Source organism: Brienomyrus brachyistius, chromosome 20, assembly GCF_023856365.1.
Source record: "Brienomyrus brachyistius isolate T26 chromosome 20, BBRACH_0.4, whole genome shotgun sequence".
Taxonomy (NCBI): domain Eukaryota; kingdom Metazoa; phylum Chordata; class Actinopteri; order Osteoglossiformes; family Mormyridae; genus Brienomyrus; species Brienomyrus brachyistius.
The window spans coordinates 18996638-19024588 of NC_064552.1; the positions used below are offsets into that span (position 1 = coordinate 18996638).

General features: G+C 41.8%; 2 protein-coding genes and 2 non-coding genes across 7 annotated transcripts in view; 2 read left to right on the forward strand and 2 right to left on the reverse strand.

Annotated features, from left to right (window-relative positions):
* Positions 1-27951, reverse strand: part of LOC125715607 (uncharacterized) — a 53212-nt gene that overhangs the window by 23330 nt on the left and 1931 nt on the right. The gene's annotated exons all lie outside the window — the stretch shown is intronic.
* Positions 1-27951, reverse strand: part of LOC125715604 (uncharacterized) — a 64314-nt gene that overhangs the window by 9167 nt on the left and 27196 nt on the right. Inside the window, exons 1-5 of one of the 4 annotated variants that reach the window (XM_048987366.1) lie at positions 3692-3741; positions 1439-1523; positions 1224-1349; positions 409-1142; positions 16-172 (exon numbers count right to left, since the gene is read on the reverse strand). In XM_048987366.1, coding sequence (XP_048843323.1) covers positions 16-111 — 96 coding nt within the window. In that variant the 5' untranslated portion in view covers positions 112-172; positions 409-1142; positions 1224-1349; positions 1439-1523; positions 3692-3741. Of the gene's footprint in view, positions 1-15; positions 1143-1223; positions 1350-1438; positions 1524-3691; positions 3742-27951 lie in introns of those variants that run through there. The other 3 variants (XM_048987367.1, XM_048987363.1, XM_048987365.1) reach the window with 3 other exon arrangements.
* LOC125716109 (U2 spliceosomal RNA) lies at positions 19121-19311 on the forward strand. Its single transcript, XR_007384267.1, has one exon. It is a non-coding gene; the product is annotated as a U2 spliceosomal RNA (small nuclear RNA).
* Positions 23261-23424, forward strand: LOC125716098 (U1 spliceosomal RNA). The gene has a single exon (XR_007384257.1). It is a non-coding gene; the product is annotated as a U1 spliceosomal RNA (small nuclear RNA).

Consider the following 27951-nt stretch of genomic DNA (forward strand, 5'->3'; position numbering starts at 1 on the left):
CAAAATTTTTCTTACCTTGTTCTTTATTGAGGACATCCTTCCCCAAAACTCCTCAATATCAAAGTATGTTGGGTCCTGGGGCATGGCTATGCCCATCAGTTGGTACTCCATGAACTCCTCACTTACTTGGTCTTGTTCATTTGGGTCATGAAAAAGAAGGATTTCCTGAAATCTTAAAAAGAGCACAATGTATACAAGGCTGATTAAAATACAGTGAGAGACAGATTTGTTTTGTGATCATGACCATTAAAAATAGTATATGAAGTATACAAAGTATAGGGCATCTTCAGCCCCACACTCATCCCTCAGCTGCACATCAACAAATCTTGCGTGGTTCAGGAGAGCATCTTTCAACGGAAGATTATCCATGGCATACTCCACAACTCTGACCAGAAAGGCCAGTGTTACCTGCTGGAATTGTTGAACCTTCAGTGATGTGACCTCTCCAGCCTCAAGGAGCCTGTTGAGCATATCTCAGATGTTTTGAAATTAGATAGCTTTAGATGGCTTAATTGTCTTTGACAAAGTAACACAACCTATATTTCACAGGGGTGTTGCACTTTAGAAAGGAGACACCAACATAGCCAAACAGCCCATGTTGGAGTACACCAACTCCACCGGGTCCGTAGATGAGAAGAGATCACCTGGAGGCGTGGATGAGATAATCCAATAACCATTTATTCCAATAACCTTTTATTCCATTTATTCCAACAGATCGATCTGGGAAGTCTGTGATACACCGTATCCCAACAGAGTTCAACTTCCTTACTATTCATGTGTATCTTATACCCTTCTACAAGCAGCCCCCCGCCCCTGTCCGTACTTTTCCAATTTCTGGCAATTTTGCCTAATCTGGTACACCATGTTATTCAGTACATTATCCTAGCAGCTGCTATGTCTAGCAGCTGCCACCACAGTCTGCGTCAATAGGTTAATTTTGGTACACACAGAGCCTCCCTACATGTCCTTGTTCCCTCCCGTTCACCTCTTCATGCCACTGGAATATAGATGCCTTTTCTCTCTGGAGAAGGAGGTTCAGTTTAGACAACACTGGCAATGTGGCCTGAAGGAACAGGAGGTAGACGTCCGTCAGGGGATCGGAAAATGCCTTCGCCAGCCTTCGAACCTTGGTTGTTTCTCATCTGCAGATAGACAGGTTGTTATTATTATTGGGTGTCTGATATAACTGTCCTGAACTAGAGTCAATATGATGTGCCATTTACTTAAAGATTTGAAGTAGCTGGTGAGAGGGCCATACTGCTGCAGAATGCAGTTGATGCAGATGTCCAAACTCAGCCACCTCACAGAAATGTACAGTAGTGTTCCCATGTTCCCAAGATCACAAAATTCTAGTAAAATAAGTAAGAAAAACAAACAAAGTTAGCCCTATTTTTCCTCACTTTTGATATATAACACTGGAGCTAATTGAATTGCAAACCTTTCAAGTAACCTTTACGGTTCGTGCTGCCCTTTTACCAGTATCTAGCGTTAACCACAAGGTCCTCAGTGTCAAATCCAGATATCTGCAGAACATGACATGAGCACAAAGAATTTATGTCATTTTACAGCATATTATTTACTTCACCTATAGCTTAACAGATATTTAATGGAAAGCAAACATGTTGAAACTTACTTCCAAAAGCCTCTGCTCTGTGTGTTTGGCAGTGCTATGGATTATATGGCAGGGGCATCCATGAATGCTGGGATTTTCCTGAAGCATTTTTGCTGCAATTGAACTGTTGGCACCAATATTAACTGGGGCATTGTCAACTGACAGGCCAACACAATTTTCCCATGGTATGTTCTGCTCTATCAGGACGTTGTTGATTTTTTTAAAATATGACATCAGCTGTGCCACAGCTTCTTCCACTTGTGGTGCACATGTCGAGAAATCAGTGCAGAACTTTGGTGGTCTCAAATACCCTGACAGTTAAGGGATTCATCTTTTCTAGTCCTGTAATAATATGGTATATAAGTAACTCTGCAAACTGTATTATTTTAGTGTGTGTGTGACATGAACATGAGGAAATGGAAACAGCCAATTGCAAAGGCATACACAGTCGAGAATTATTTAATATTTTGGCAATTTAGCTATCAAAGGTATACACAGTCGAGAATTATTTTACTCTCCATCAATTTAATTAAAATTCATTGAATTTGCAAACACCCAGGGTTAGATTACCCTTAGGGTTAAAATCAGGGGTGTATTTAGGTTTAAGGCCCTAAAATAAATTGGCCTTAGGGTTAAATTTTTAAGTTTAGGGCCTGGATGGAGTTTAGGCCGAATAGGCCTTCATTTACTTTAATTTAAGTTTGGATACCATGACCTGTTCCAAGTTTTAGGATACTGAGATCATGTTCCTACACGTATTTCGGGCTGCCACACCCTTATCAGGGAACATGCAAAAAATTGTAAATGATAGGCTTTTGGATTGACAGTGGTACGAAGAAGGTGGATGCTGATAGGCCCAGATGGCACTGGCTGGATAGGATTTGAGTAAGGGGAAGAAACCCAGATCCTACATCCTGAAGGACCCAGAATAACTCCAGGCAGCCCACCTGGAGGAACACAGAGCAGCGACGACACCGGCAGGTAGGTATTTGCCCTTAAGTTGAACATATGGCTTGAAGCGTGGTACCCACAAACCAACGGTGGCCTCAGGAATAAGTGGCACTCGCAACAGATCTGGCTATCCGCCCTTTTTTGGCTGATGGTGCCCCCCTGTGGTATCGATGTCACACTCGGTATCTCCCAGAGGCACCTCCCAGTGCCCAAGACCTCCGCAGGGTCAATCTATGCCCATACGGACCGTATTTATTTATGTTCTAAATAAAGTTAATTTCATGATCATTGTGTCCCACGTCCTTCCTCTGCTGAGGATTGAGAGAAATGAGCGTATCACAGTGTGCAATCACATTACTTTTGGGGGTTATTTTACCCTCCATTAATTTATTTTGAATTTATGTTAAATTTAATTACTCCTAGGGTTAGATTACCCTTAGGGTTAGGGTGTTTAAGTTTAGGGCCTTAAGGTTAGATAAATATTAGGGTTGGCCTTTTTTAAATTTAGGGCCGGGATACGGTTTAGGGTTAAGGTTAGGGTCATGGATACGGTTATGATTATAATCGAATATATGTTTCAGTAAATAAGTAAAGTCAGTAAGTCCTACGTTGGTTTGTCACCAAAGTTGCCACAGTTCCTATACGGGAGTGCATAGTAGATCTTCCTGAGTCAAATGGTATAGCTTTTTGATGTTGTGAATAGAGCCATTGGTGTTGAATAGAGCTCTATTGAGACAAGTGTTCTGAATCAGTCAATGCCAGAGGTCTGACAGTTGGTTCAGATGATGAAAATATACACTCGCTTTAATTTTGTGAAATTTTAAACAAAACAAACACCCAAAGGCAAGGTATGCCCAGACATGTAAGGCAAGATAAGACCAATTCAGTTTAGAGCTGTTGACTTGCAGAGTACGCATCTCCAGTTTGCAGCCTGTGAAAATGTGGAGATTTACAGTAAGCCAAGCTCTGGATCATGTCTTGGCTGAAAATGAGGGTTAGGTTTAGGGTTTAGTGTTGGGGTTAAGGTTTACGGTTTAGGGTTGGGGTTTCTGGTTAGGGTTTGGGTTTAGGGTTATGGTTAGGCTTAAGGTTAGGTTGCCGGAATCTGTTCCACACTGGTCTACAAACCTTTTACTGACATTGGCAACACTGCCCGTTGTGAGTCCATTTTCTACTCTGCCGGCGTAGCAAGGACGTCCCCATGTCTGGCAACCATGAAAAGAGGAGGTATACTTACAAGAGGGCCTGATTAATTAGCCCACTTTCTCTATATTTTAAAATGACCTCTCGTCATAGAAATAAAATAAATTAAATAAATAAATCCATAAATCCATAGACAATTAAAAGTCACCTAAAAGAATAAAATTCATAATAGGGGTACTTCCTGTCATGACCTCCTCGTCGGCTCCTCCTGTGTGCCACACCCCCTGCTTACCCACGTGTGTTTCCCGGATTGTACCCAGCTGTGTCTGCTTATTTTCAGTCAGTCCTGTGTATTTCAGTCCGTGTCTTACCCGAGTCCTTTGTCCGTCATTGATGTTACGTGAAGTCAGTCAGCGTGAGATGTTCCCCAGTCCTCGTTGTACCAATAAATCCCCGTTCACCCTGCTTACGCCTGCTCGCCTGCTTCCTGCCTGCTCGCCTGCTAGCGCGTTCGCCCGCTTCCCGGACGATCGTGACACTTCCGGGATTCAAGGCAAGATCTACGCAGTCAGACTCAGGGTTCTTACCCCTCACCCATCTTCCCAGCACTAACTAATTCCTTCCCCAGCTTTTAAGCCATCATAGACCCTGGAGTATATCAATTTATGTGACCGGTTTTAATTCTATTATCCCCTATGTGTGTCCTTCCATATTTCGTTCATTCTATCTTGAATAATAATTACTGCCAATATACCCTGTACATGTTCCACTTCATCAATCCCCCATAATTTTTACATCCAAGGCCCTATTTCCCCAGGTGTTTTATACCCCTAGGTCATCAGCCTCCCACCCTCATTCCATTGAATTATTTGAGGTATCATCCTAGTCTATTTCCTCTCTAGTCCCTCTAACTGCTTCTACTTGAGGAGACAAAATGGACATTCACTCAATATATTTCACTCATGCTGTTTCAGGGGAGACTATTAATTGAGATATTTAGAATTTAGTGATCAATTGTTATTGTTGACACACCACAGCACACAGTGGGAGCAGGGAGCATGCACCTATACACACATATATACAGTACTGTGGAAAGGTCTTAGGCAGTCCAAAGAAATGTTTAAAGCTGTTTATCTGGATAGCAAGCGTATTTTGGGCAACCGGCTTATGATGATCATTGAGAAGAACAGTTACACTTCCATTACATTCCAGGTAAACTAAAGATGGCAGCACCAGCAATCCGGGTTGTGAACCCCAATGCTCTGGCAAGTCGCCAACAGGGAGTGCTTGTGGCGACTAAAGAAGCCTGCATGTACAAAGAGAAGATGAGCTTCCTGCAAGTCTCTACTTTCTTGGAGGCAAACATCGACCAGTGTTTATAGGGTCAGAAAAGATTTGAAAACCATTAGTTTTGGGAGATGTGGGAGCTCTACCAACAGCACTCCAGGCAGAAGGACAGGCCAGAGAGTTTCAGCAGTGAGCAGAGTGAGCTTATCTGGAAGGCCTACAGTTCAGTGAGCAGGTGGTTACATACACCTGTCACACATATAACGAGTGTGACAATGAAGAGATTTAGAAAATACATGACAGGAAGGATCAGGTATGTTGCAGCACATACCTAGTAAATGTAAATTGTTCAAATTACTGCTCTTTTGCATTGTTGATTACTTGAAACTCAGAGTCAACAAAAGTTTATGGATTCATATTTTTTTTTTTTTATCAGGAATTGAGCTCCACTAGTCAAGACCCCACATGGCTGGATGACTCTGCTTTTTTGACGGTGATGAATTTGGAAAGAGGTAATTGTGGTGGACATGTACTACACGTGCCTCTTTGCATAAATGTGTATTTAAGTGTAATATTGTGTTGCTATGTCCCAGGTTGAGTGCGTCTGTGGGAAAATCCCATCAGTCAGATTTTCTGGCTCAAAGAGGACACCGAAAGAGGGATGTTCACACCCGTTCAAATCTACAGAGACCACACTGGACACCTGAAGAGGCGACGGGTGATGAAATCAGACCGCATGTGGTTTTACCCATCAGTGTTAGAACAGGGGTTCTCTGCCAAACCCGGACCTCTTTTTCCACGGCCGTGTCTTTGTGTGGCCCATTGGAGTGTGGAGATGCTCCCTGAAGTGTCCCCAAGGTGATGGGTGTGTGGGAGCATGACAGGATGTCCACCTCTACAAGTCTGGCTTTCACCCCCCAGGTATTAATTCACTTAATTCAGTTATTGTAAAATGGAATATTTATAAGTGTTTTTAAAACATACAAGTTACATCATAAACATACACAGTACATCATATGCCTCTGTTTTGCCTTTAAAATGTGCACTTCAGGTATGTCACATCTGCGACATGTCTAACTTGTACACAATGCTGACGGAGGTCCTGTGTTGTGGACCGTGTACAAAGGCGGCCAGGAGTGGAGAAGGTTGCACCATCGGTCGGTGGCTCGCATGGGATCCTGCTATTTTGTCACAACTTAGCAAGGCTCATCAAGCCAAGTTTCCTGCCATTCTTACCACTAAGTGGAGTATACAGCACATTGTGTGTGTTTATTTAAAAGCCTTTAAAAACATTGACGGTGCCTCTGCTTACAGGCCTGGTGTGGACAGGAATGTTGTTCGTCTGAGGGACCGCACTGAAGGAAACACTCTGTCTCTGCATTGAAGCAGACATTCAAGGTACCACCTCCTCAGAGAGATTCCCTCTGCACGTCTCTTGCGGCACGCCTTCCTGCTGGCAGAGGCTGACAATGCTGAAAATGGATTCCACCAAGAAACTATACTATGATATTAAAAAAGCTTTCTAATTCTTATTCAATAATTTTTAGATAGATTTTAATGATAGGTGATTATTTTAAGTTCCTTTGTGCTCACCTGTGAGGAGTCAACTAAGGAGCTGCAGCCAATGTGCATACAAAATTCTGTATGTGGACAGTGGGTGTCGCCATGCAAAGGGCCCAACAGTGGGGGAGACCTTGTTCCAGCCTTGGGTGGACAGTGGGATGGTTGTGCGTCTGGACATCTTTCACTGGATCTACCGGTTTGATGCAGCCATCCGAACAGAGTCTCACTTCAAGTACGCCACGTTCAAGTCTGCGGAAGCCTGTGCAGTGCTGGCATACAACCGCACGGACTTGGAGCTGCTCAAGGCTGTCAGAGCCAAGGTCCCGGCAGCGCTAAAGTCCATATCAGATGTAGTGTGGCTGTACATATCCAGGGAGCAGCATAAACATGTGCGGAGGGTCACACTTGGGGCTCAGGAAACATTCCGGCTCATCCACCTGGCCATCGAGGAGCTTAAAGGTCCTGCCAGTCTGGACAAGAATGGACTGAGCCTCTTCAAAACACCAGGTATAAAAGGACTGGACACAAATACCTGTAGCGTAAAAAGTAAAAACCCAGGATGCATCTATATACATTTACAGTGGCCACTGATGAGATCTGGCCAGAGCAGCAGCGGCATCTGCAGGGCATCCAGGATCCACCAGACATGAGCATGTATAGGATGGCACGTAACACAACCATCAACAATATGTTTTCTTTGTGTGTATGTTATGTTTGGACCTTGAGGCTGCTAAAATAAACACAGTTTCTTCTGTCAAATGCGCTGAATGTCAATTAGTGTCGCTTAAACTATCAACCTAAATGTAAACTTTAAAAATAGTTTTCAAAACACATCTTTTAAAAACATTTGTAAATGTATCGTTTAAGAAGCACTGGTCTAAAGTGAATACATGGATTTAAGACAATGAAAGGACCGAATAAAACTAAATAAGATTAATTTATAGGGTGTCAGGTACTATGAGAAAAATATCATAAATTCTTTACTCTCACCCTCCAAATTTGTTCCACGTGGTCAAAAGTTAACGTGTGCCAAATTATTTAATACTTGTGTAATGTTTACAGGTCGCCCATCTACATTTTAGTTTATATTACAAAACGGATGATGTTATACACAGTATATTTACCGATTACACAATTTGTTTATGCTCAAGAACATAGAACATGTAATAATGGTTTATTTGCAATAAATTTTACCGTGTACTGCATTAACACTTATTGTTAAATGTGATTATCTACCTACAAACTGTTTTGATATATAGTTCTGTGGTGTCACAGGCGCTAAAGTGCGGTCTTCCTTGTAGTAGGATGTAGCTGACGATGATCAGAAACAACCTGCAAGAGAAACTGCAGGTCATCTTCATCCTTAGTGAGTGCCTTGTATTCCTGGATCAGTGCCACTCCCCTCTCTGCGGTATCATTGGCAACTTTGAGTGTCGATAGATGACCTTTTGCACCAATGTGTCCTTCCTGTGATGCCCAGGTATCTGGATCAGTGGTCAGGAAGTCAGTTGGCAAGTTGAGGCAATGAAACAGAATCATGGAATTGCTGGTTACACTCTGATCCAGAGTGAACTTAAAACTTAATAAACATACTGCCAATGCATGCAGATTACAGGTCAAAGGTGAAAATTAATGTAACATGTAAACATTTTGAAATATTGAAAATCTAACATTTTAAATTTAGAAATTACAGTTAAGACTGATGAAAACTAGGAGACATGAAGGTCCTCTCTCCATTCTCCAGCTTATTTATTTTTGTGTCTTAGCCCATAGCCCTGTAGTAAAACAAGCTACTTACTTGTTTCAATAATGCAATATAAACACATGAAAACAATGCATTTAATTTATTGCAATGTATATAATGTATTGCAATGCATATATTACCTTCTTTTGATTGAAGCTGAATAAACAGCAGATTGATAATCTCTGACGTTACTGCACTACACTGCAAACAATAACTGGTGAAAAATGGCAATTAAACACCAGCAGAAAACAAGATGGCTGACTGTTTTGTTTCTGCTTTCATAGAATAGCTAAAATATCACTGTCAGAAATATAAATAAGTAAGAGATTGGTATGGTTACTGACATTAGTGAGAGGTACCTGTGAAATTGTGGTCATCATCGGGCATAATTAAGTTTGCAATTCTAACATTCAGAGGCCTTGGGCTACCTGTAAATGTTAATATTACATCCATCCATCCATTTTCCAAACCGCTTATCCTACTGGGTTGCGGGGGGTCCGGAGCCTATCCTGGAAGCAATGGGCACGAGGCAGGGAACAACCCAGGATGGGGGGCCAGCCAATCGCAGGGCATATTCACACACCATTCACTCACACATACACACCTATGGGCAATTTAGCAACTCCAATTAGCCTCAGCATGTTTTTGGACTGTGGGGGGAAACTGGAGTAGCCGGAGGAAACCCCACGACGACATGGAGAGAACATGCAAATTCCGCACACATGTAAACCAGCCGGAGACTCGAACCCGGGTCCCAGAGGTGTGAGGCAACAGTTAATATTATTAAATGAAATTATTTCTGGGTCTATTTTATCACCAACAGAATAGATCTAGGTGGTGAGAGATGTGTATTTCAGACTTTTATTTTTAAGTGACACCCTATTAATTACCATAAAGAATTACAAAAGAATATATGGAGAAATAATCTAAATAAATAAATAAATAAAAAAAATTTTGTAGCGGAGATTTCTCATTATGAGAGACAGAAAATAATTCTGAAAGGTGTATGGATCAGTTTTGATCCAGTTTTTCAGATTCATCATGAGTAAGTGTAATACATCGTCACTTATTTAAAGCACCGACAATTGTAAGATTTCTGTAAGATGGTAGGTCTAAATTTATAAACTGGTAAGGTCGGGTTGGGAAACATGTAGGTACAGCACTTTGCCGCGCCCAAGTACCACACGACGAAGTACCTCAGGAGCCCGGTTACCACATGAAAACATTTCTGGAGAAGCCATTTTATTTTCTGTTTAGGGTTCAAAGAGATGAGATGTTTTTCCGTTGGAGGTGCAGAACTAGTAACTAATTGTTCTTTATTATATCTTATTTTATAATTCAGTCAGTTAATTCAGATATTATCACTATGCTGAATGCAGCATTTAAGCCGGCAATAATAAATGAGTAATAATGCTGAAAGTGAGTAGTGTGAGTCTAATTTTATGAAACTGGAATGATTTCATTCTGAGAGGCAATGGAAAGAATACATTTTAAAAAAATTGCTAATTATGTAAATTCAAAGTACATTTGGCACTGTGGTAAATGTAATATAACAGACTTGTATTACTTAGCATTTAAAGAGCACAATCCATGGTCTTGGCCGAAATTATCGGCACCCCTGGAATTTTTACAGAAAACTGTTGCAATTACAAATGTTTTGGCATACACGTTTATTTCCTTTATGTGCATTAAATCAACACAAAAAAGAGAAAAAAGCCAAATTTGAAATAATTTCACAAAGAACTCCAAAAATGGGCCGGACAAAATTATTGGTACCTATTCAAAATTGTGGGTAAATTGTTTTATCTCAAGCATATGATGCTCATTTGAACTCACCTGTGGCAAGAAACAGATGCTGGCAATATAGCAATCACACTTGAAGCCAGTTAAAATAGAGAATAGTTTAAGCTGTTCTGCAAACTCAGGGTGCAACAGTGTCAGCTCGAACTATCCGTTGACATCTGAACGAAATGAAACACTATGGCAGGAGACCTAGGACCCCACTGTTGACACAGAAACATAAAAAAGCCAGACTGGAGTTTGCCAGAATGTACTTGAGGAAGCCAAAATCCTTCTGGGAGAACATCTTATGGACAGATGAGACTAAGGTAGGGCTTTTTGGTAAAGCTCATCATTCTACTGTTTACAGAAAATGGAATGAGGCCTACGAAGAAAAGAACATAGTATCTACAGTCAAACATGGTGGAGGTTCAAAGATATTTTGGGGATGTTTTGCTGCCGCTGGCACTGGATTCCTTGAATGTGTGCAAGGCATCATGAAATCTGAAGACTACCAAAAGATTTTGGGATCCCAGTGTCAGAAAGCTGGATCTGCGTCAGACAATGACCCCAAACATACCTCTAAAAGCACCTAGAAATTGTTGAAGACAATGCTGGAGAATTCTGAAGTGGCCAGCAATGAGTCCGGATCTAAATCTGATTGAACACTTATGGAGAGATCTCAAAATTGCTGTGCCAATAATTTTGTTTGAAATTATGTCAAATTTGCAATGTTCTTGGTGGCATGTTTGTTGGTAATCTGACACACAACATCAGTGGAGAATAAGAATCTAACAAGGTCAATGGGACTCGGAGGTTATCCGCTGGACTGAGCTGAACTGCAGCTGATCTTGCAGGCAGGAATCACAGTGTCAATAGAGCCACATCACTGTCAGTGTGTGTTCCAGGACAGAACTAGTGCTAAAACTTTATCACTATGAAAGCAGAAACAAATCTTTAGCATACAAATTCAAAAATGAAACACATGTCTTTATATTATCTTTTAGAAGCTTTATGCACATTAAGAGATGTAAAATAATCTGCTTGGCTGATGACACAGATGTTATTTCTTGGGAGCTGGTCTCCTTTTTTGATCCACCAGTGAACTTGATCGCTTGGTTTTTGCACCATCTGCATATTCCCCATCATTACTTCAAACACAAAAATAACCAAACAAATTAAGACACTCCATTTATCTCCATGGGGAAATTCTCCTTTTGCATACCTCACCTTGCTCTCCATGTGAGCAGGCTTGGCAGCAAAAAGCTGCCACCTGCAGTGGTGCTCAGGGAGCTGGGGGTTGAGGCCCTTCCCCCATTCTGAGCGTGGTTGTGAACCAGCAACCTACCAATGACAAGCACAGAAGTTTAGCCCACTGAGCCACACTCTGCCCCCAATATTTACATATGTAATATTTACATATGTCTAACAATGACAGTATGGTTGTGTAAATTACTGTTCAGATGAAAAAAAACATGAGACGCCAAAGTCACACACTTTGAGGATGTTCATAATTTATTATAAGTTGTGTATGTACAATTGGTTCGTATTCCGTGAAATGGACTGTACTGCATTGTCTTATAAAACATAATTCTACAGTTCACAAATAAATAAAAACATGCTGCATAAAATTGGCCATATGTTTTACTTTCATATGGTAACTTCTAACTAAAAAAACAGTATACACTTTAAGTAACTGATGTAAATTTTGGGAATTTCATCCACGAGATGGGAATGACAGAAGCAACTGAAATCGTCCGTCGTCTCTTTTGTGGAATCCACAATCATCGGGTGATGCAAATGTTTAATTTTGCTAGCTTTTTATGTAAAGTTTGTAAAATAGATAGTACTTTTGAAAAGTTATTCTGGTGCATTAAAAAAAACTTCCCGTTGCGGTGAGGTAAACCTACTAAGTCATTTTACGCAACTAAAGCAACCCAAAACCGTGCCGTTTTCTGTCCGAGAGCAAATCTATTAACAGGTAGTTAAGCTATCCACTGCAATCATGAGGTCATGGACCGTGCGCTTTTTGGTTATGTGTAATCAATATTACTTTAACTGCCGTCATTCCACTTACGTGACTTTTATCCGAGAACCTAGAACAGATGCTAAAGGCTTTAACTCTGGAAATAAAACATGCTAGAGTGTCAATTTTGCGAACAAGCTTGCGCTACAAAATTCTTGTTCGTCAGACATATAAAATACACTTGAGCCTTCCAAATGTGTCATTTAGATGGGCCTTTTTTGATTGAACCCATTCTTATAATAATAAGCTGCTGTAAAATGCCACATATACAGAGATCATCCTAGGGACAGAATTAAAAAAGCGGCATTTTCTTCTGAATGTGTATCATATCGAGCTCTACAATGTTAAATGCAATTATTCATCTGATTTAATTTTGACATTTGAATATTTAACATTTGACGTCAAATTTGCAGAATTCCTTTCAGACCTAGTTACTCCAACTGAGAGAGCAATAATCGTGGGGGATTTTAATATTCAGGTAGACAACGAACATGATCCCTGCCTCAGAACTGCGGCCATACCCTGAATTTAATCCTATCGTTTGGTCTTGATATTGATAATGTGACTCTACTGCCTCAGTCCAGTATTATCTCTGACCATCATCTTATTACGTTCAATATTTACCTTGCTCAAAATATTAGCCCCCCGACTAAACGTACAATCATGTCAAATACAGCGAGTAACTTTATCAATAATCTCCCTGAGCTATCGTTTTCAATCAAACTAATGTGGAATCCTGCTGAGCTTGATAGCATTACAGAGTATTTAGCATCTATGCTTAATTCCACCCTAGGGAAAATTGCTCCATTAAAAATAATAAAGACCAGGGTGAATAAAACTGCTCCTTGGTATAATGACCACTTGCGTAATTTAAAACAGGAGACACGGAAATTAGAACGTAAGTGGTGTCAAACTAAACTAGTGGTGTTCGAACTAGCATGGAAAGAGGCTATGGGTAGCTACAAAAAGGCTCTTAGTGCTGCTAAATCAGAGTATCTATCACAACTAATTGAAATAAACAAAAATAATCCTAGATTCCTATTTACTATGGTGTCCAAGCTGACTAACCAGGCCACTGCTCAAAGTGTGCCCGCGTTATTTTTCAGTGACAACTTTATGAAATTTTTTTACCAAAAAATATTCTCAATTAGACAGAACATTTTGAATACTCTGATAACTTCATTCTCTGGCCTCGACACGGCGTGTGCTAATGCTGCAGCCACCCTATTTGAAGCATTTACCCGGGTTAACCAGTCAGAACTGATGTCCTTAATTTTATCTTCAAATTCATCTACTTGTTTGCTAGACCCTGTTCCAACAAAATTATTCAAAGAGATGCTTCCGGCATTGATTGAACCACTACTAGCAATAGTTAACTCCTCAATCAGCATCGGCCATCTACCAAAATCTCTTAAACTAGCAGTAGTTAAACCTCTGTTGAAGAAACCAAACTTGGATCCCTTTGAAATGATAAACTATAGACCAATCTCTAATCGATGATGATGAGAACCCTTTATTGCTATTGCAATACACTATGTCACAAGTACCAGCGAAAAAACTGGCCATCAACCCGACCATACATATACACAAACATCACAGTAGGGGGTAGACAGAATAACATGAGGAGAGAGGAGGAGAATAAAAAAACAGCCCCCAGACTGTACTCCAGTGGGGAGGACATTGTAGGAACCAAAAAAAGCACCTCAGCAATATAAGCACATGGTCACTACACCTTAAAACATGAAAAGGCACAACTTGCAACAGGTGAGGGAAATGGGGATGTGGAGGTAGTCCAGCATAGACAAACAGCCATCCGGTCCTGCAGCCACGAGGGCGCTGGTCACAGACCCACCTGTTCACAGTGGGGGTATGAAGCGGCGAACGTGAGGGAAATGGGGAGGTGGAGGTAGTCTTACCTGTCAGACCGCTATCAGTATGTAAATCTAAATAGTGATTCCTCAGAACATGTCAAGGTCAGATACAGTGCCACAAGGTTCAGTTCAAGCTCCCCTACTATTTTCACTATACATGTTACCCTTAGGCTTAGTTATTCGTAAGTATGGAATTAGCTTTCATTGCTTTGCAGATGATACACAATTATATATATCGGCTAAACCAGAAGATAGATAGCAACTTCAGAGAATGGAAGAACGTTTAATGCATATCAAAAAGTGGATCTCAGACAACTTCCTCCAGCTGAACCTAGACAAGACTGAGGTTCTTTTTACTGGCACTAAAGCCACCAGAAGTAAACTATCGGACATCACAGTCAATCTGGAGGGACTACCTATGACACCAAGCACTGTTGTTAAAAACCTTGGTGTTATTTTAGACTCTGATCTTTTGTTCGAAGCACATGCTTCAATCATTATCCGTACCGCCTACTTTCACCTGCGCAATATTGCCAAGTTAAGAAACACGGTCTCCTTTCAAGATACAGAGAAATTGGTTCATGCGTTTATTACCTCCAGGCTCGATTGCTGTAACGTCTTATTCTCCAGCTCATCCAGGTCATTAAATAAACTCCAGCTGGTCCAGAATGCAGCAGCCAGAGTCCTCACCAAAACTAAAAAATATGATCATATTACCCCAATTTCATCTTCACTCATTACTACATTTCTGTCTTATTTGTTATTTTGCATCACACAGATACATTTAGAGTCAGTTTTTGTCATTTTAGTGACATTTCCATGTATTTCCTTATCTGAAGGTGTGGTACCTTCTGATTGGAAGCACGCCTTCATAACGCCTATTTTCAAAAAAGGGGATAGAAGTAATTTGTCTAACTATAGGCCAATCAGTCTAACTTGTATAACTGGTAAAGTTATGGAGGCTATAATCAAAGAGAAAATGATAGATTACCTGGACTCCAATAACATTTTGCGGGATAGCCAGCATGGATTTAGAAGAGGTAGATCCTGTTTAACAAATCTGTTGGAGTTTTTTGAGGAAGCTACTCAGGAAGTTGATGATAAGAAGGCCTATGATGTCATCTGCTTAGATTTCCAAAAGGCTTTTGATGTTGTCCCCCACAAGAGGCTCCTACTTAAACTCAAAGCGACTGGTATTTTAGGTACCGTAGCGACCTGGATTGATAACTGGTTAACAGATAGGAAACAGCGAGTAGTTATAAGAGGCACAATGTCACAGTGGGCTTGCGTTCATAGTGGGGTACCGCAGGGTTCGATTTTAGGACCACTATTGTTCCTAATTTACATAAATGATATGGATACCAATATATACAGTAAACTGGTGAAATTTGCAGATGACACCAAGGTGGGTGGTGTAGCAGATACTGAATTAGTGGCTCAGCAGCTACAGCGGGATCTTGATTTAATTAGTGACTGGGCCGATACCTGGCAGATGAAATTTAACGTCGATAAATGTAAGGTACTCCATCTAGGGAGCAGAAATATAAAGTACAGGTATTTCATGGGTGTCACTGAAATAAAGGTAGCTGATCATGAGAAAGACCTTGGTGTGTATGTTGATGCTTCCATGTCCCATTCTCGCCAGTGTGGGGAAGCAATAAAAAAGGCCAATAGGATGTTGGGGTATATCTCCAGGTGTGTGGAGTTTAAGTCAAGGGAGGTAATGCTAAGATTATACAATTCCTTGGTGAGACCTCACCTAGAATATTGTGTGCAGGTTTGGTCACCATATCTTAAAAAGGACATTGTGGCCTTAGAAAAGGTGCAGCGTAGGGCCACAAAAATGATTCCTGGTCTTAGAGGAATGTCATACGAGGAAAGGTTACTTGAGCTAAATCTGTTCAGTCTCAAGCAAAGGAGATTGAGGGGGGACATGATCCAGGTATATAAGATTCTAACAGGTTTGGATGCTGTTCAACCAAATAGTTACTTCAGCATTAGTTTAAATACACGAAATCGTGGCCATAGGTGGAAATTAGCGGGAGAACATTTCAAGCTGGATTTAAGGAAGCACTTCTTTACGCAGCGTGTAGTCAGAGTATGGAATAGCCTTCCTGATAATGTAGTGCAAGCTGAATCCTTGGGTTCCTTTAAATCAGAGCTAGATAAGATTTTAACGACTCTGAGCTATTAGTTTAGTTCTCCCCAAGCGAGCTTGATGGGCCGAATGGCCTCCTCTCGTTTGTATAGTTCTTATGTTCTTATTTCTGATATACAGGTTTTTTGTAGTGTGTGTCCAGGGACTAACGTGCCTTTCCATATTTTCATTCATATGTAGGTTTTCCCCAGCCAGAGTTAGACAGGGGGGGCATTCTGCGGCAGGGTGGCTTGCTCTAAGATGCCCGCCCAGCTAGAATCTTTTCCTTTTAGCCCAGCCCAAAGTAATTTATACAGAACAAATAAGGAGTAAATATCAGTATCTGGTGCAAGTTTGATTCATGTTGGATTTTCCCAGCCAGAGTTAAACAAGGGGGGGGGGGGCATTCTGTGGCAGGGTGGCTTTGTATAAGATGTCCCCCCAGCTAGAATCTTTTCCTTTTAGCCCAGCCCAAAGTAATTTATACAGAACAAATAAGGAGTAAATATCAGTATCTGGTGCAAGTTTGATTCATGTAGGATTTTCCCAGCCAGAGTTAGACAAGGGGGGGGCATTCTGTGGCAGGGTGGCTTTGTATAAGATGTCCCCCCCCCTCAGCTAGAATCTTTTCCTTTTAGCCCAGCCCAAAGTAATTTATACAGCACAAATATAACAACACCTGCTCTACCTGCTGTCCGTATCCTCTTTTCCAAGTGGGAAACTGAAAAAATCTCATGTTGTGGTCCACCTTTCTGCCATCTCTATCATGTGATTTAGTATGACAGCCTTTCACACGTTACGAGGGTCCTAACACCTTACCAAAGATAATGCCGCATGCAAATGCTCGCTCAAGAGTTGTATACACCCAAAATGGCGATTCGACCCACAATACACTGCGGATATAGCGAATGTGACGTCAGCTGCAAAAAGATCGATTGACCAGACCTACAGTACTTCCTCCTTCCCGCGCTCGACCGCACCTTTCTCTTGGTCGCCAATTTCGGAAGGTTTATATATATATATATATATATATATATATATATATATATATATATATATAATAGCATTTTATGTTGCATCAAACTCGTTTGTGTCCTTTGTAAGCTCGAATAATTTGGTGGACAGCAGGTGGACGAATCCATGTCTGAGTCGGCCTCAATCAATCACGCTGAAATGCGAAATGCCGGCAGGCCCCGGAAGGTTACGCTGGACCGCGGTCGCTGTCGAGTGAGCACCGGTGTCTGGCCACCTCGAGCGAGGTAAGATTTTAGGAGTCTTTTTGCTGGTTAAGGTGTTGTTTTGGGATTTTTGGTGGTTTTTTCTGGAGCGATAAAAGTGTCCTGCGAAGTGTTTCTTGTTGCGCTCCTTGGTACGGTACAAACTTCAAATCCACAGAACGATAAACTTCTCAAACGAAATGGTTCGGTAGCCAGACAAGGTTGTCTGGAAATTGTAGCTGTCTGTAAGAAGTAAAATTTGCATTTTTTTTTTACTATTAGCTTGGGAATTAAATTGTAGCCGAATTCGCGCAGACATTCAATATCGGCCTAGTAGGCGAAGCGCAGCCTCTGGGCCTCGTGCGACTCGCAATAAATCTGCACATTCCTGACAAAGATCTTAGATGAGCAGTAGGGCTGGTGTTGTGTTTTTTATTTTAAATGTTAACATGTCAAATTCCTATTTTTAACAAGTAGGCATCTTTCCGTTGGGCCCTTGGCGATTAGATCCCGGGAGAGTGAAACGTGCCGCCCTTCGGCCATATTGTTAGAGCGATATGTCTGTCAACTGACTGCGTGTTTATTTGTAATAATCTAGCAAAAAATAAACGCATGCATTTGGGTAGACAGCGGTTTATTGACCGAATCTACTTCGTCTTTGAGGTGTGTTTGGTTGCAGGGGCTGGTATAGTGGCGGTGACGGTGATATGCCGGACCAGCTACCGACTTTTAGCGTGGTCAAACAAAAGCTTGGTTCGCGTTAGGTATCCCGGGTGTAACTTAATGGGCTGTGGTGAGTTTGCAGTCAGTGGGTTAACGTGTGGAAGTGTGTAACGTTTTAGGGGTGTTTTCAAGAAGTACCAGCGAACATTTCACTCTGTTGTACGGGTGAAGTAGAAGTGCGTAGATTTAGGTATGGACGGTTGTAACGTCGTGTGTGTTTGGGGAGGCAGGGGGTTTCTGGGCTGATTTGGTCCCGACCAACATTGACAGCAAATCTTCGCCCTTGTCTACGCAGATGAACTGTGCGATGATGAATGTGAGACGGCTCACGTGATCGATCAGCATTACAACACGTGGGTCTGCATAGAGAGCGTGACACCGCGCGTCGCAGGTGCAGCCAGCGTGCCGGCGCAGGCACGAGAGTCGGCGGTCCTGCGCGTGCATGTAGTGAGAGTTTGGCTGAGGAGGTCGGCCACCTCCGGCACTGTGGAGAAATCCCCACTCTGTGGGAGGAGGTGTGCACACGCGTGTATTTTCTCTGCAGTGAACGGCATAGGAAAGCAGAGAGGGACAGCTGGAACTGACTAAAATTGACCTGTACGAGTATCTTGGTACTAACTCTATGTATTACGAGAACACCGAGGGATACTTCCGTATTGTGTATACGTAGAATGGCAGTCATCGGACAAGGATCGCCGCATGAGCGCTTTATTAAAAGAGCCCCGGTTGCTTGTGTTCAGCCAGTCTTTGTCGTAGTCAGGGCAAACGTCTAAGGTTGCGGAGTATTCGGAGTTAGCTGCCAAAATGTATTCTCACTGATGACGTTTGGTGGCCAGAGTGAGAGGTTCTGAATCCGCGTTGCATTCTGGGGTACGCGAGCTCCGATTCGTAGTGCCTTTTCGATATGGGCGGCCTATGTATTTGAATATTTGAGTTGTGCGTAAACGAGCGCGTTTGAAGCTGGGTTTGGTGTTTCTGTCACTCCGTAATGCTGGTACACAGCACTCCCGTCAAGGGGCTTATTTTGTCGGACGTTCATCTGAGTCTGGGCATGGGCTGTTTTTTTTATCGCTTCTCGGCCTTTTGGCTAAGATCAAGTGTAGTATCTGTTCTTATCAGTTTAATATCTGATACGTCCCCTATCTGGGGACCATATATTAAATTGATTTTTGGAACAGGGAGATGGAATAGGGGCTTGCTCCGTCCACTCCACGCATCGACCTGGTATTGCAGTATCTCCAGGAACGGTGCACCCCCTACTGGGGAAAATTGTGGTTGAAAAGTAGATTGTGGTCGGAGGCATGGGGAGTTTGATTACAGTTCCGTTTAACTGCGGACTTTATAATAGAGACCGTGTACTTGATGTTTTGCAGAACATCGTTTACTCCTGTTGATGTTTTGATTAAGTGTTTATTGTGAACTTGTACATTTATGTTGTACTTATTAACTTGGCTGGGAGTTTTCATTGAGTTTTGTATCTATTGTTAGTGATCTATATTATATTTTAAAGGGTATAACCTTTTAAATTGTTTAGTCTTGAGTTGATTTTGTCGGTGTCTACTGTTGAATTTGTCTGAATTTAATTTAATTTTACAATTTAAAATTGTAGCTTAGTTTTAACATTCAGGTTTGTAAAGCACTGTTTCCTGTACTGATGTCCAATGTAATTACGTACAGAGGCAAGCCATACGGCTTCCTAAATGTTCTGTAAGTGGGTTTGGTGGTTTGTCTGACATTACATGCAATTCCACAGTTCAGCCACAAGATGGCTGCAGTGATCTTCGTGGAAACAAAGTGTGATGCGCAAGCATGATCTCGCTGTCAGAAAAGCTTGTGCAGGGGCCTGCAGCAGAAATAGTTTGGTACAGTCAAATCAGCATCAGAGCCAGTTAGCACTGTTAATTCAGCAGCGGTCTCCATGCTACAGGAGAGAACCTCATGTCCAGTGAATGGTATTGTTTTCTGCCTCTGCTGTCTGTGTGCCTTGTGATGGACTGGTATCCTACACCCTAGGGGTTGTGACCTGTGCTGTTCTGGACAGACTGCAGATACCTGAGGTGCTCTTCCACTGCAGCAGATACCATGTTTTCGGCAATTTCCCTATTACAATTACTTTGTGTCAATCAACCTGTGCCTAAAGTGCTAAAGTCACTGGGGACCTTTGGAGCAGAACTTGGAAATGCTTTACACAATACAACTGCCATTTTGAAAGAAAAGTTTGACTCGGGGGGAAAACGGTGATAAACTAAGCGAGACATGTTAAAGTAATAATAATGGATTCATGGACACAGGAGGAGAGCTTTTTATTGCAATTTGGTCTTGGGAAGAGATGCAACATCTGAATGGTCTGTCAAGAAACTAACAAAGCATACACCTGGGCTGCATATTATTGAAAAATTTTCTGAATTTTCAGAAGAAAATGTAGTTTTGTTGTAATGTTGTTGTTAATTTTTAAAGCAAAGAGTTAACATAAATTTCACACAAACCCATCTAGGTGTGATTTAAACAGGAATGAAAATGATTATCGGTGTTTCCCCTAGGTTTACAGCTTTGGGTGGGAGGGGGGTGGGGCAGACGGACACCAACAGGATTCATGGTGTTCATGTGTTTTTTAATGCCAGCAGTCAATGTAGCAACTTAACGCCAGAACATTTCTTTTTATGACAATTAAGGCCTGGGAACATTTAAAAAGACACATTTTTGTCTACTTTTCAGGTGGTTGGTAGTTTAGTTACTGTTTTCAGGTAAACAGTTTACCCCTGCGTCAAAACTAAATTCCTTTCTCATATAGTCAGTGCCCCAAAATGCATCGTCCCTATGGCATTGTGTGAGCACTGCAAGTCAAAATGCCTAGATGTTTTGTCACTATGGCAGAGGTCTAGCTAACAGAATACAATTATGTATAAAACTGAAAAAAGGATTTTACAGTAAGAGCAGCCTCCAGTTTGACATCACACGCACTGTGCTCATACTGCCAAGGAAATTAACCATTTTTATTCACACACACAAAGTAACTTCCGTACATTAGAGCAAATAAAAGAAAATGTGTACAGTGTTCTGTACATGTATGAAATATAAACAGAAACAAGAAATTATATCTAGCATACAGTGTTGTAAATAAAGTTTCACAACTACAGTTGGACTTTCACTGGTCGCTGTCGTCACCCTCCCTCTCCTGGTCACCATCCTCATCCTCCTGGCCATCCACTTGCTGCTCTCTGTTTGCCCATAGATATTTGTCCACATCGCAGCGGATATTTTCCCTTGCGATGCAGCGGGGGAAGAAACGGTGTGAATGTCTCAAACATCCTTTACACTGATCCCCTGTGATGTCCAGATTGAGGAAAGGAGAGTATGGTGGTAGTAGCTCCATGAGCGTCCTTGAATGGGTAATGAACCAGGCCCTGGTGAGTGGGCCACGGTGGAAATTCACATTGTCCCACACAATCTCATAATGTGGTAGGTGAGACCCTTTGAGACCGCTCTCATTTTCTGGGACCAGATCAGTATAAAGACGGTCCAAGAAAATGAGGAGCTTTTGAGTGTTGTATGGGCCTAAACTGGGGATGTGTGTGGCCACACCATTCTCAGATATGGCAGCACACATTGTTGAATTGCCCCCTTGCTGGCCTGGGACATCCACCGTGGCCCGCTGGCCAATAATGTTACGGCCACGTCTTCGGCCCTTGGCCAGGTTGAAACCAGCCTCATCGACAAACATGAGGATGTGAGGTGTTTCATTTCCTTCTAATGCCATTATTCTCCACAACAGAGTAAAAAATAATCAATCATATAGAGCAGTTAGAACAATCCTATTACTGTTGTTTATATCTAAATTTTCTATGTTCTCCTCCACAAGTTCAATATAGCCTACTACTGGCCACTACTCCAGTGGCTCCAAACCTGGGGTACAGGCCCAGGTCAGGCCTTTTGACAGTTTTTGGAGAAATACTGAATACAGTTTTCTGTTGCAGTTTTTAGGCAAAATGCTGTAGTCAGATAAAGCTGGATTTTGAAGGTAAAGAGGATACTGAAACCCCCCCAAAAAACTGGGAAGCACTGCTTACTGTAATGTTACAATGTTAGACAACCAATAACTGACTTGCATGCACATACTGGTACCGCAGCTCTTTCACTCTGTCAGAGTTCCTCTTAAATAGTACCCTGTAAATCTACTTCATGGTCATCTGATGCTTCTTCAATACCCATGGTATGTTGTTAACTAATTTTGACAATTGAACAGACTATTGTGCATATGATGTCTTACACAATGGAATGATGCTGACATGTTTTGGAGAGAACAACCATTAGACTGAGAATCAACTAATCGGTTTACATCAGCAAGATCTATTTGGGAAATGTGCTAAATGTGAGCTCATTGTGCTAACTGTAGGCTACTTGTATATAACCATTTGCAAAGATGCACTGAGACGCTTGTGACGTGTACTAAGACATTTGCAATTTGATGAAATCAATGAGAAATGCCATTCTGTTGTGAACAATTGCAAGGTGTTTTTGGAGATTTGTCCTTGTTTTGAGTCATTTCTGTTTCAAGAAATGAGCCAAACCAATGGAGAAACTGTAATACCAGGTGTGAACAGGGCCTAAGACAATAGACCATGTTTGATCACAGCCGGGCAGCAGCCACAAGTTAAAAGGTCAAGAACAGGCCAGTGGCGATATACAACTCATCGTTGATCATCCTACCTTGTGGCAGCCTGACTGCTAAGTATCTGCGCTGCAGTATACAATTAACCACTGAGGTATTTTCTAAACTATCTTGCATCCCTGTGCTCAGTGTTTAATAGTCAGTTTGATATTATGGTAAAGGTATCCAGTTGTATGCACTGGTTTGTTTCACGTACAAATTTTCAAGCCAGAGTTGAATGTGTTTTTTCTCATGTTCTGTGTCCTAACATCCCTCAGCATTCTGTTACTGGTAATGTACAGTCCTCTTCCTGTCTGGTTGCGTGGTTCTGCAAATGGTGACGTGCAAGGCATTCTGGGATATCCTGAAGGGGGCGATGGCACGCAAAATGAAAACAGTACAGCTCACATGACGGCAGATACATACAGCAAAGCAAAAGTACTTTGGGGAGTACTTGTTCAGAATCGCTGTAGGCTGAGATTTGCCCATATGAATGGAAAACCGTGAACTGAACACACTTGCTCTGGAGAGACATGCCGTCTGACTCGGAGAGCAACTCATACTTACCTGGCAGGGGAGATACCATGATCAAGAAGGTGGTTCACCCAGGGCGAGGCTCAGCCATTGCACTCCGGTTGTGCTGACCCCTGCGAATTCCCCAAATGTGGGAATCTCGACTGCATAATTTCTGGTAGTGGGGGACTGCGTTCGCGCTCTCCCCTGATCACTGGTAGAAAGATAGATAAGAGGGTATTACAACATGGGGGTGCTGTTTTACCCAGTTCTCTCTTCAATGTGGATCCTTTTGTACTTTTATGGGTTCTTGGTACATATATGGCACCCTCATAAAGGTTCTTTGATTGGGGAAAAAGGAAGGCCAAATTAAATTTTCATTTAATTTGGCATGTCAATTGCCTAATTTTCATGGCTCAGATATGCTGTTCATTTATTACTTTTTTTTCCTTCAATTGATATCACACTGGGTTTATAAGTAGTAACAAGCTAACATTTTATTAGCACCTCAAAAGCACAATAAAAACACTGTTTTTGAGCCTCGTTAAAGGCATATACTCACTTCATTGGAAAGAAAGTACTCTTTCCCATACCATAAAAGTACTCTTTGAGTTCTTGTTGCAGGAAAAAGTTACAGCTCAGAAGCTATTGAAAAGATCCTCTCAAAGGGGTTAAAATGGCATGTCTAAGCTCTGGAAGGAATGTGTAATTCACTAAATTTCCTCACAGCAACTTTAGAATTAGAATTTACACAAGCCTCCAACTGCTCATCAAAAGTTCTTCAATTTGCATAAATGGCGACACGATTCCAAACTCCCAATTTTGTGACTAATACGAAAAAAGAGAGATGAACCTCTGCAAGCTAAGGGGAGAAAATGCATGCACGCACACACGAGCCTGTGCACACGTGCGCACACACACACCACTGTAGTGCCCCGCCCCATCTTTTAACATCGTTTAATACTGTTGATGTTTTAATTGTTTATTGTGAATTTATACATTTATATTTTATTTTAACTTGGCTAGGAGTTTTCATTGAGTTGCGTATCTATTGTTAGTGATTTATATGATGTTTTAAGAGGTATAACCTTTTAGATCTTTATTTGTAGGCATCTTGTTGAATTTGTGTGAAACTTTCTTTAAAACTGTTGCTTAGCTTTATAAGGCATGTAATATATACGTTTGTAAAGTGCTGATCCTTTTCTGATGTCTGTCTAATGTAATTATTTAAAGATGCAAACTTGTGAGTCCTATAAGGGTTAGTTTTCTGGTCAGACTTGTAGAGGTGGACATTCTGTCATGCTCCCACACACGCATCACCTCAGGGACACTTCAGGGAGCATCTCCACACTCCAATGGGACGCCACACAAAGACACGGCCGCATAAAAAGAGGTCCGGGTTTGGCAGAGAACCCCTGACGTAGCCAGGACACTGATGGGTAAAATCACATGCGGTCTGATCAGTGTGGTCTCTCTAGATTTGAACGGGTGTGAACATCCCTCTTTCTGTGTCCTCTTTGAGGCAGGAAATGTCAGCTCATGGGATGCTGTTGGGGTTTTCCCACAGACGCACCCAACCCCCCAGCTCAACCTGGGACATAGCAACAGAATATTACTTAAATACACATTTATGCAAAGAGTTGTACTTGTATAGTTATACATGCCCACACAGCATATCACTGCAGAGTGATGCACATTCTCTTTACCATCTGTTTGCATGTATATGAATATCGCTTACAGGGGATTCGCTTTGAATTGGCTCCACAGAAGAGGTGCTGGGCAGAGGCTCCTTGATGGGTGAAGATCTGTAGGTGGGTGCCCGAGAGACGCAAGACTGCTGGGTAGAGGAAGAGGACTTGGCGGAGGACAATGTCTGGCTGGAGCAGGTTGCCTTGGACGCTTTGGTGGAAGAGCGTGAGGTGGATGAAGACTGGACACTGGAAGAGGCCTGGATGGAGGAGGGCATCTTGGCAGGGGAGGATGCCTGTGGCGTGGAGAGCGCCTGGACAGTGGAAGACGCCTGGCAGGAGGATGCCTTGGTGGTCGAGGATGCCTCGGGCTTCGGCGTCTTGGACCTGCCCAGTTCTTAAAATCACAAGGAAAGATTTTCAGTGTACCTAGCTGAATAATTTCACATTTTGAAAGATGTCTGAGGTAGACATTAACCATGTCCGCCAACAATTACCTCCTTCCAAATTCCTCATTGTCAAAGTCATCCAGCCATGTGGAGTCTTGACTAGTGGAGCTCAGTTTCTGGCAAGAAAAAAAAAAAGATTTTTTTCCCCAAGTAATCAACAATGCAAAAGAGCAGTAATTGCAACAATTTACATTTACTGGGCATGTGCTGCAACTTACTTGGTTCTTCCTGTCGTTTATGTATTTCCTAAATCTCTTTATTGTCACACTTGTTGTGTGACAGGTGTATGTAGCCATCTGCTCACTGAACTGTTGGCCTTCCGGATAAGCTCCCCCTTGTCACCGCTGAAAAACTCTGGCCTGTCCTGCTGCCTTGAGTGCTGTCGGTCCAGTGGTTCTGGATTGTGGCTGTCCTACGAGGGTTTGCCGCCACCTCTCTCTGCTTGTCATTGACACTGCAATTACAAGCAACATGTTATAATTATTGGCAAAAATCCTCAGCAAAAAAGCAGCATGAAATACAAGTATAGATCCTTAACCTTAGTATAAATATTTTTAGAGGAAAACTGCTTTCAGCAGCTAAATAAAATGACACTTAAGCGTAAATGAAATTAAAGATGAATGCAGTTTCATAAAATATACTTACTACTTCATGTAGCCCGCATCATTTGCCACAAGCAAGCAGAACGGTGCATGTTCATGCTGGTCAAATGGTATGACCAACTTCCCCAGGCACTGCTGGCCGGATGGTGCTGAAATCCCTTCAGCACAGAGGAGTTTTTCGGAATAGGCGAGAGCAGTGGACTGGTGCAGCAGCTCACTTTGGGGTTTGGGGATGGTCATCTTTTCTTCGTACATGTGTGCTTCTTTAGTCGCTACAAGCACTGCCTGTTGGCGACTTGCTACAGCACTGGGGTTCACAACCTGGATTGCTGGTGCTGCCATTTTTAGTTTACCTGGAATGTAGTGGAAATGTAGTTTGTAACGTCATTCCTACATTTCAATCTCCCTGAGCGTGCACGTTCAACCAGAAACCCAAATCCCACCACACACATCAGACACTTACTTCTATAAAATATAAACTATTTTCAGACAATCACCAATTTCGAAACGGTACTGTGCTCTGCATTTTGCATATATAACATGGAAATAACATTTGTGGTGTTCAGATCCGCCAGATCCGGGAACAGTGCAGCGAGTATTCCAATCATAGCGATCATTTACATCACGATCAACCATGAATACCCTCATCAACCGCAAAAATGATAAATTAACGGCCGTTTAAAAGTGTGAAATTCCATCAGAAACGAATATGTGACTGAAGCCTTTAATATCTGCTTACATTAGCTCCAGAAATATTCCCACTTAATACTTTGCCATCATCTAGCAAATAACCAAGGAGTTACTGTATATTACAAGCGCTTCTCCTACAAATGTATTGTCGAAGCCGTTCTGATTTTTTTTCGGCATGGAAAGGGCATTTACATGACATTTAATAATCGGCTTATTGCGTTTAATAAGATAATCAAACGTAAAACCGACGCTGCTCTGATGCTTATTCAGTCATATGCAGTGCTGTGTATACAGTTTATTCTGTGCATCCCGTTTATGCTATTCAATCCAGCGCTAAACGGGTAGTGGTGTTATAACAACTATTATTCTCTGCCTTACTGGTATTTTAAATGTAATCCAGATATTACTGCATGACCTAGATCAGTTTATTCATACGCCAATCTGTCGGATTCTTGCATTTACATGGCATTTGAGTTACTGACCATACACTATCATAATTATTAACAGGAAACTAATCAATTTACACTTACCGTAGGTAAATCTCGAAATCCACAGGAAGAACATTGCTGTGCTGAAACTCTTTGCTTTCTTCAGTCAGCTGAAAACGCCACCACTCATGCAGAAAAGTTGCTCAGTAAATGAAATTATTCTATGATATCTCAGTGATTTATTTGCGGCAGTCAAATTCCGAGGGGAATGTCACGTCCAATCGGATTAGTGGGCGGGAGTTGGAGAATGCCGCATGCTTAGTCTACGGGCAAATTTTGCCGGACTATTGACTTAGCCGACTGTAGACGGCCAATCAGATGGCCGAACTGTCTATAGTCCATCTACAGTGACTTTAGATCTTGCGCTACCGTAGAATCGAGTCCTACAAATGGGTAGTGCAATTCATAAGCGATATGATTGGTAGGGAGTAATAAAGTTCAGCACTGAAGCAAAAAAAAATTGCCCTTTATTGACCAACACATTGATGATAGAGCATTGTACCATGGATGAGAATTCACAAAGTGCAGAGATTAATAATTGGAGCAATGCTCTTACATGTTACACTGATGATTTATAGCAGCATTGTACCAAGTAATAACACCACAACACTACAGTTAAGGGAATTAATAAAAAACACGGAGCATGGATTTAAACAACTATTTTACATTCAACTATTTACATTTGCCGATCCCCAAGGGGAGAAGAGGAGCTACACCTCATTCCTGCAAGTCATCTACAACAGAGGTAAAGTGTTCGTAGCTATCATACACTCTATTGCTCAGACCTTTAGACGGGGACGACATTTTTACTGGGCAGAAA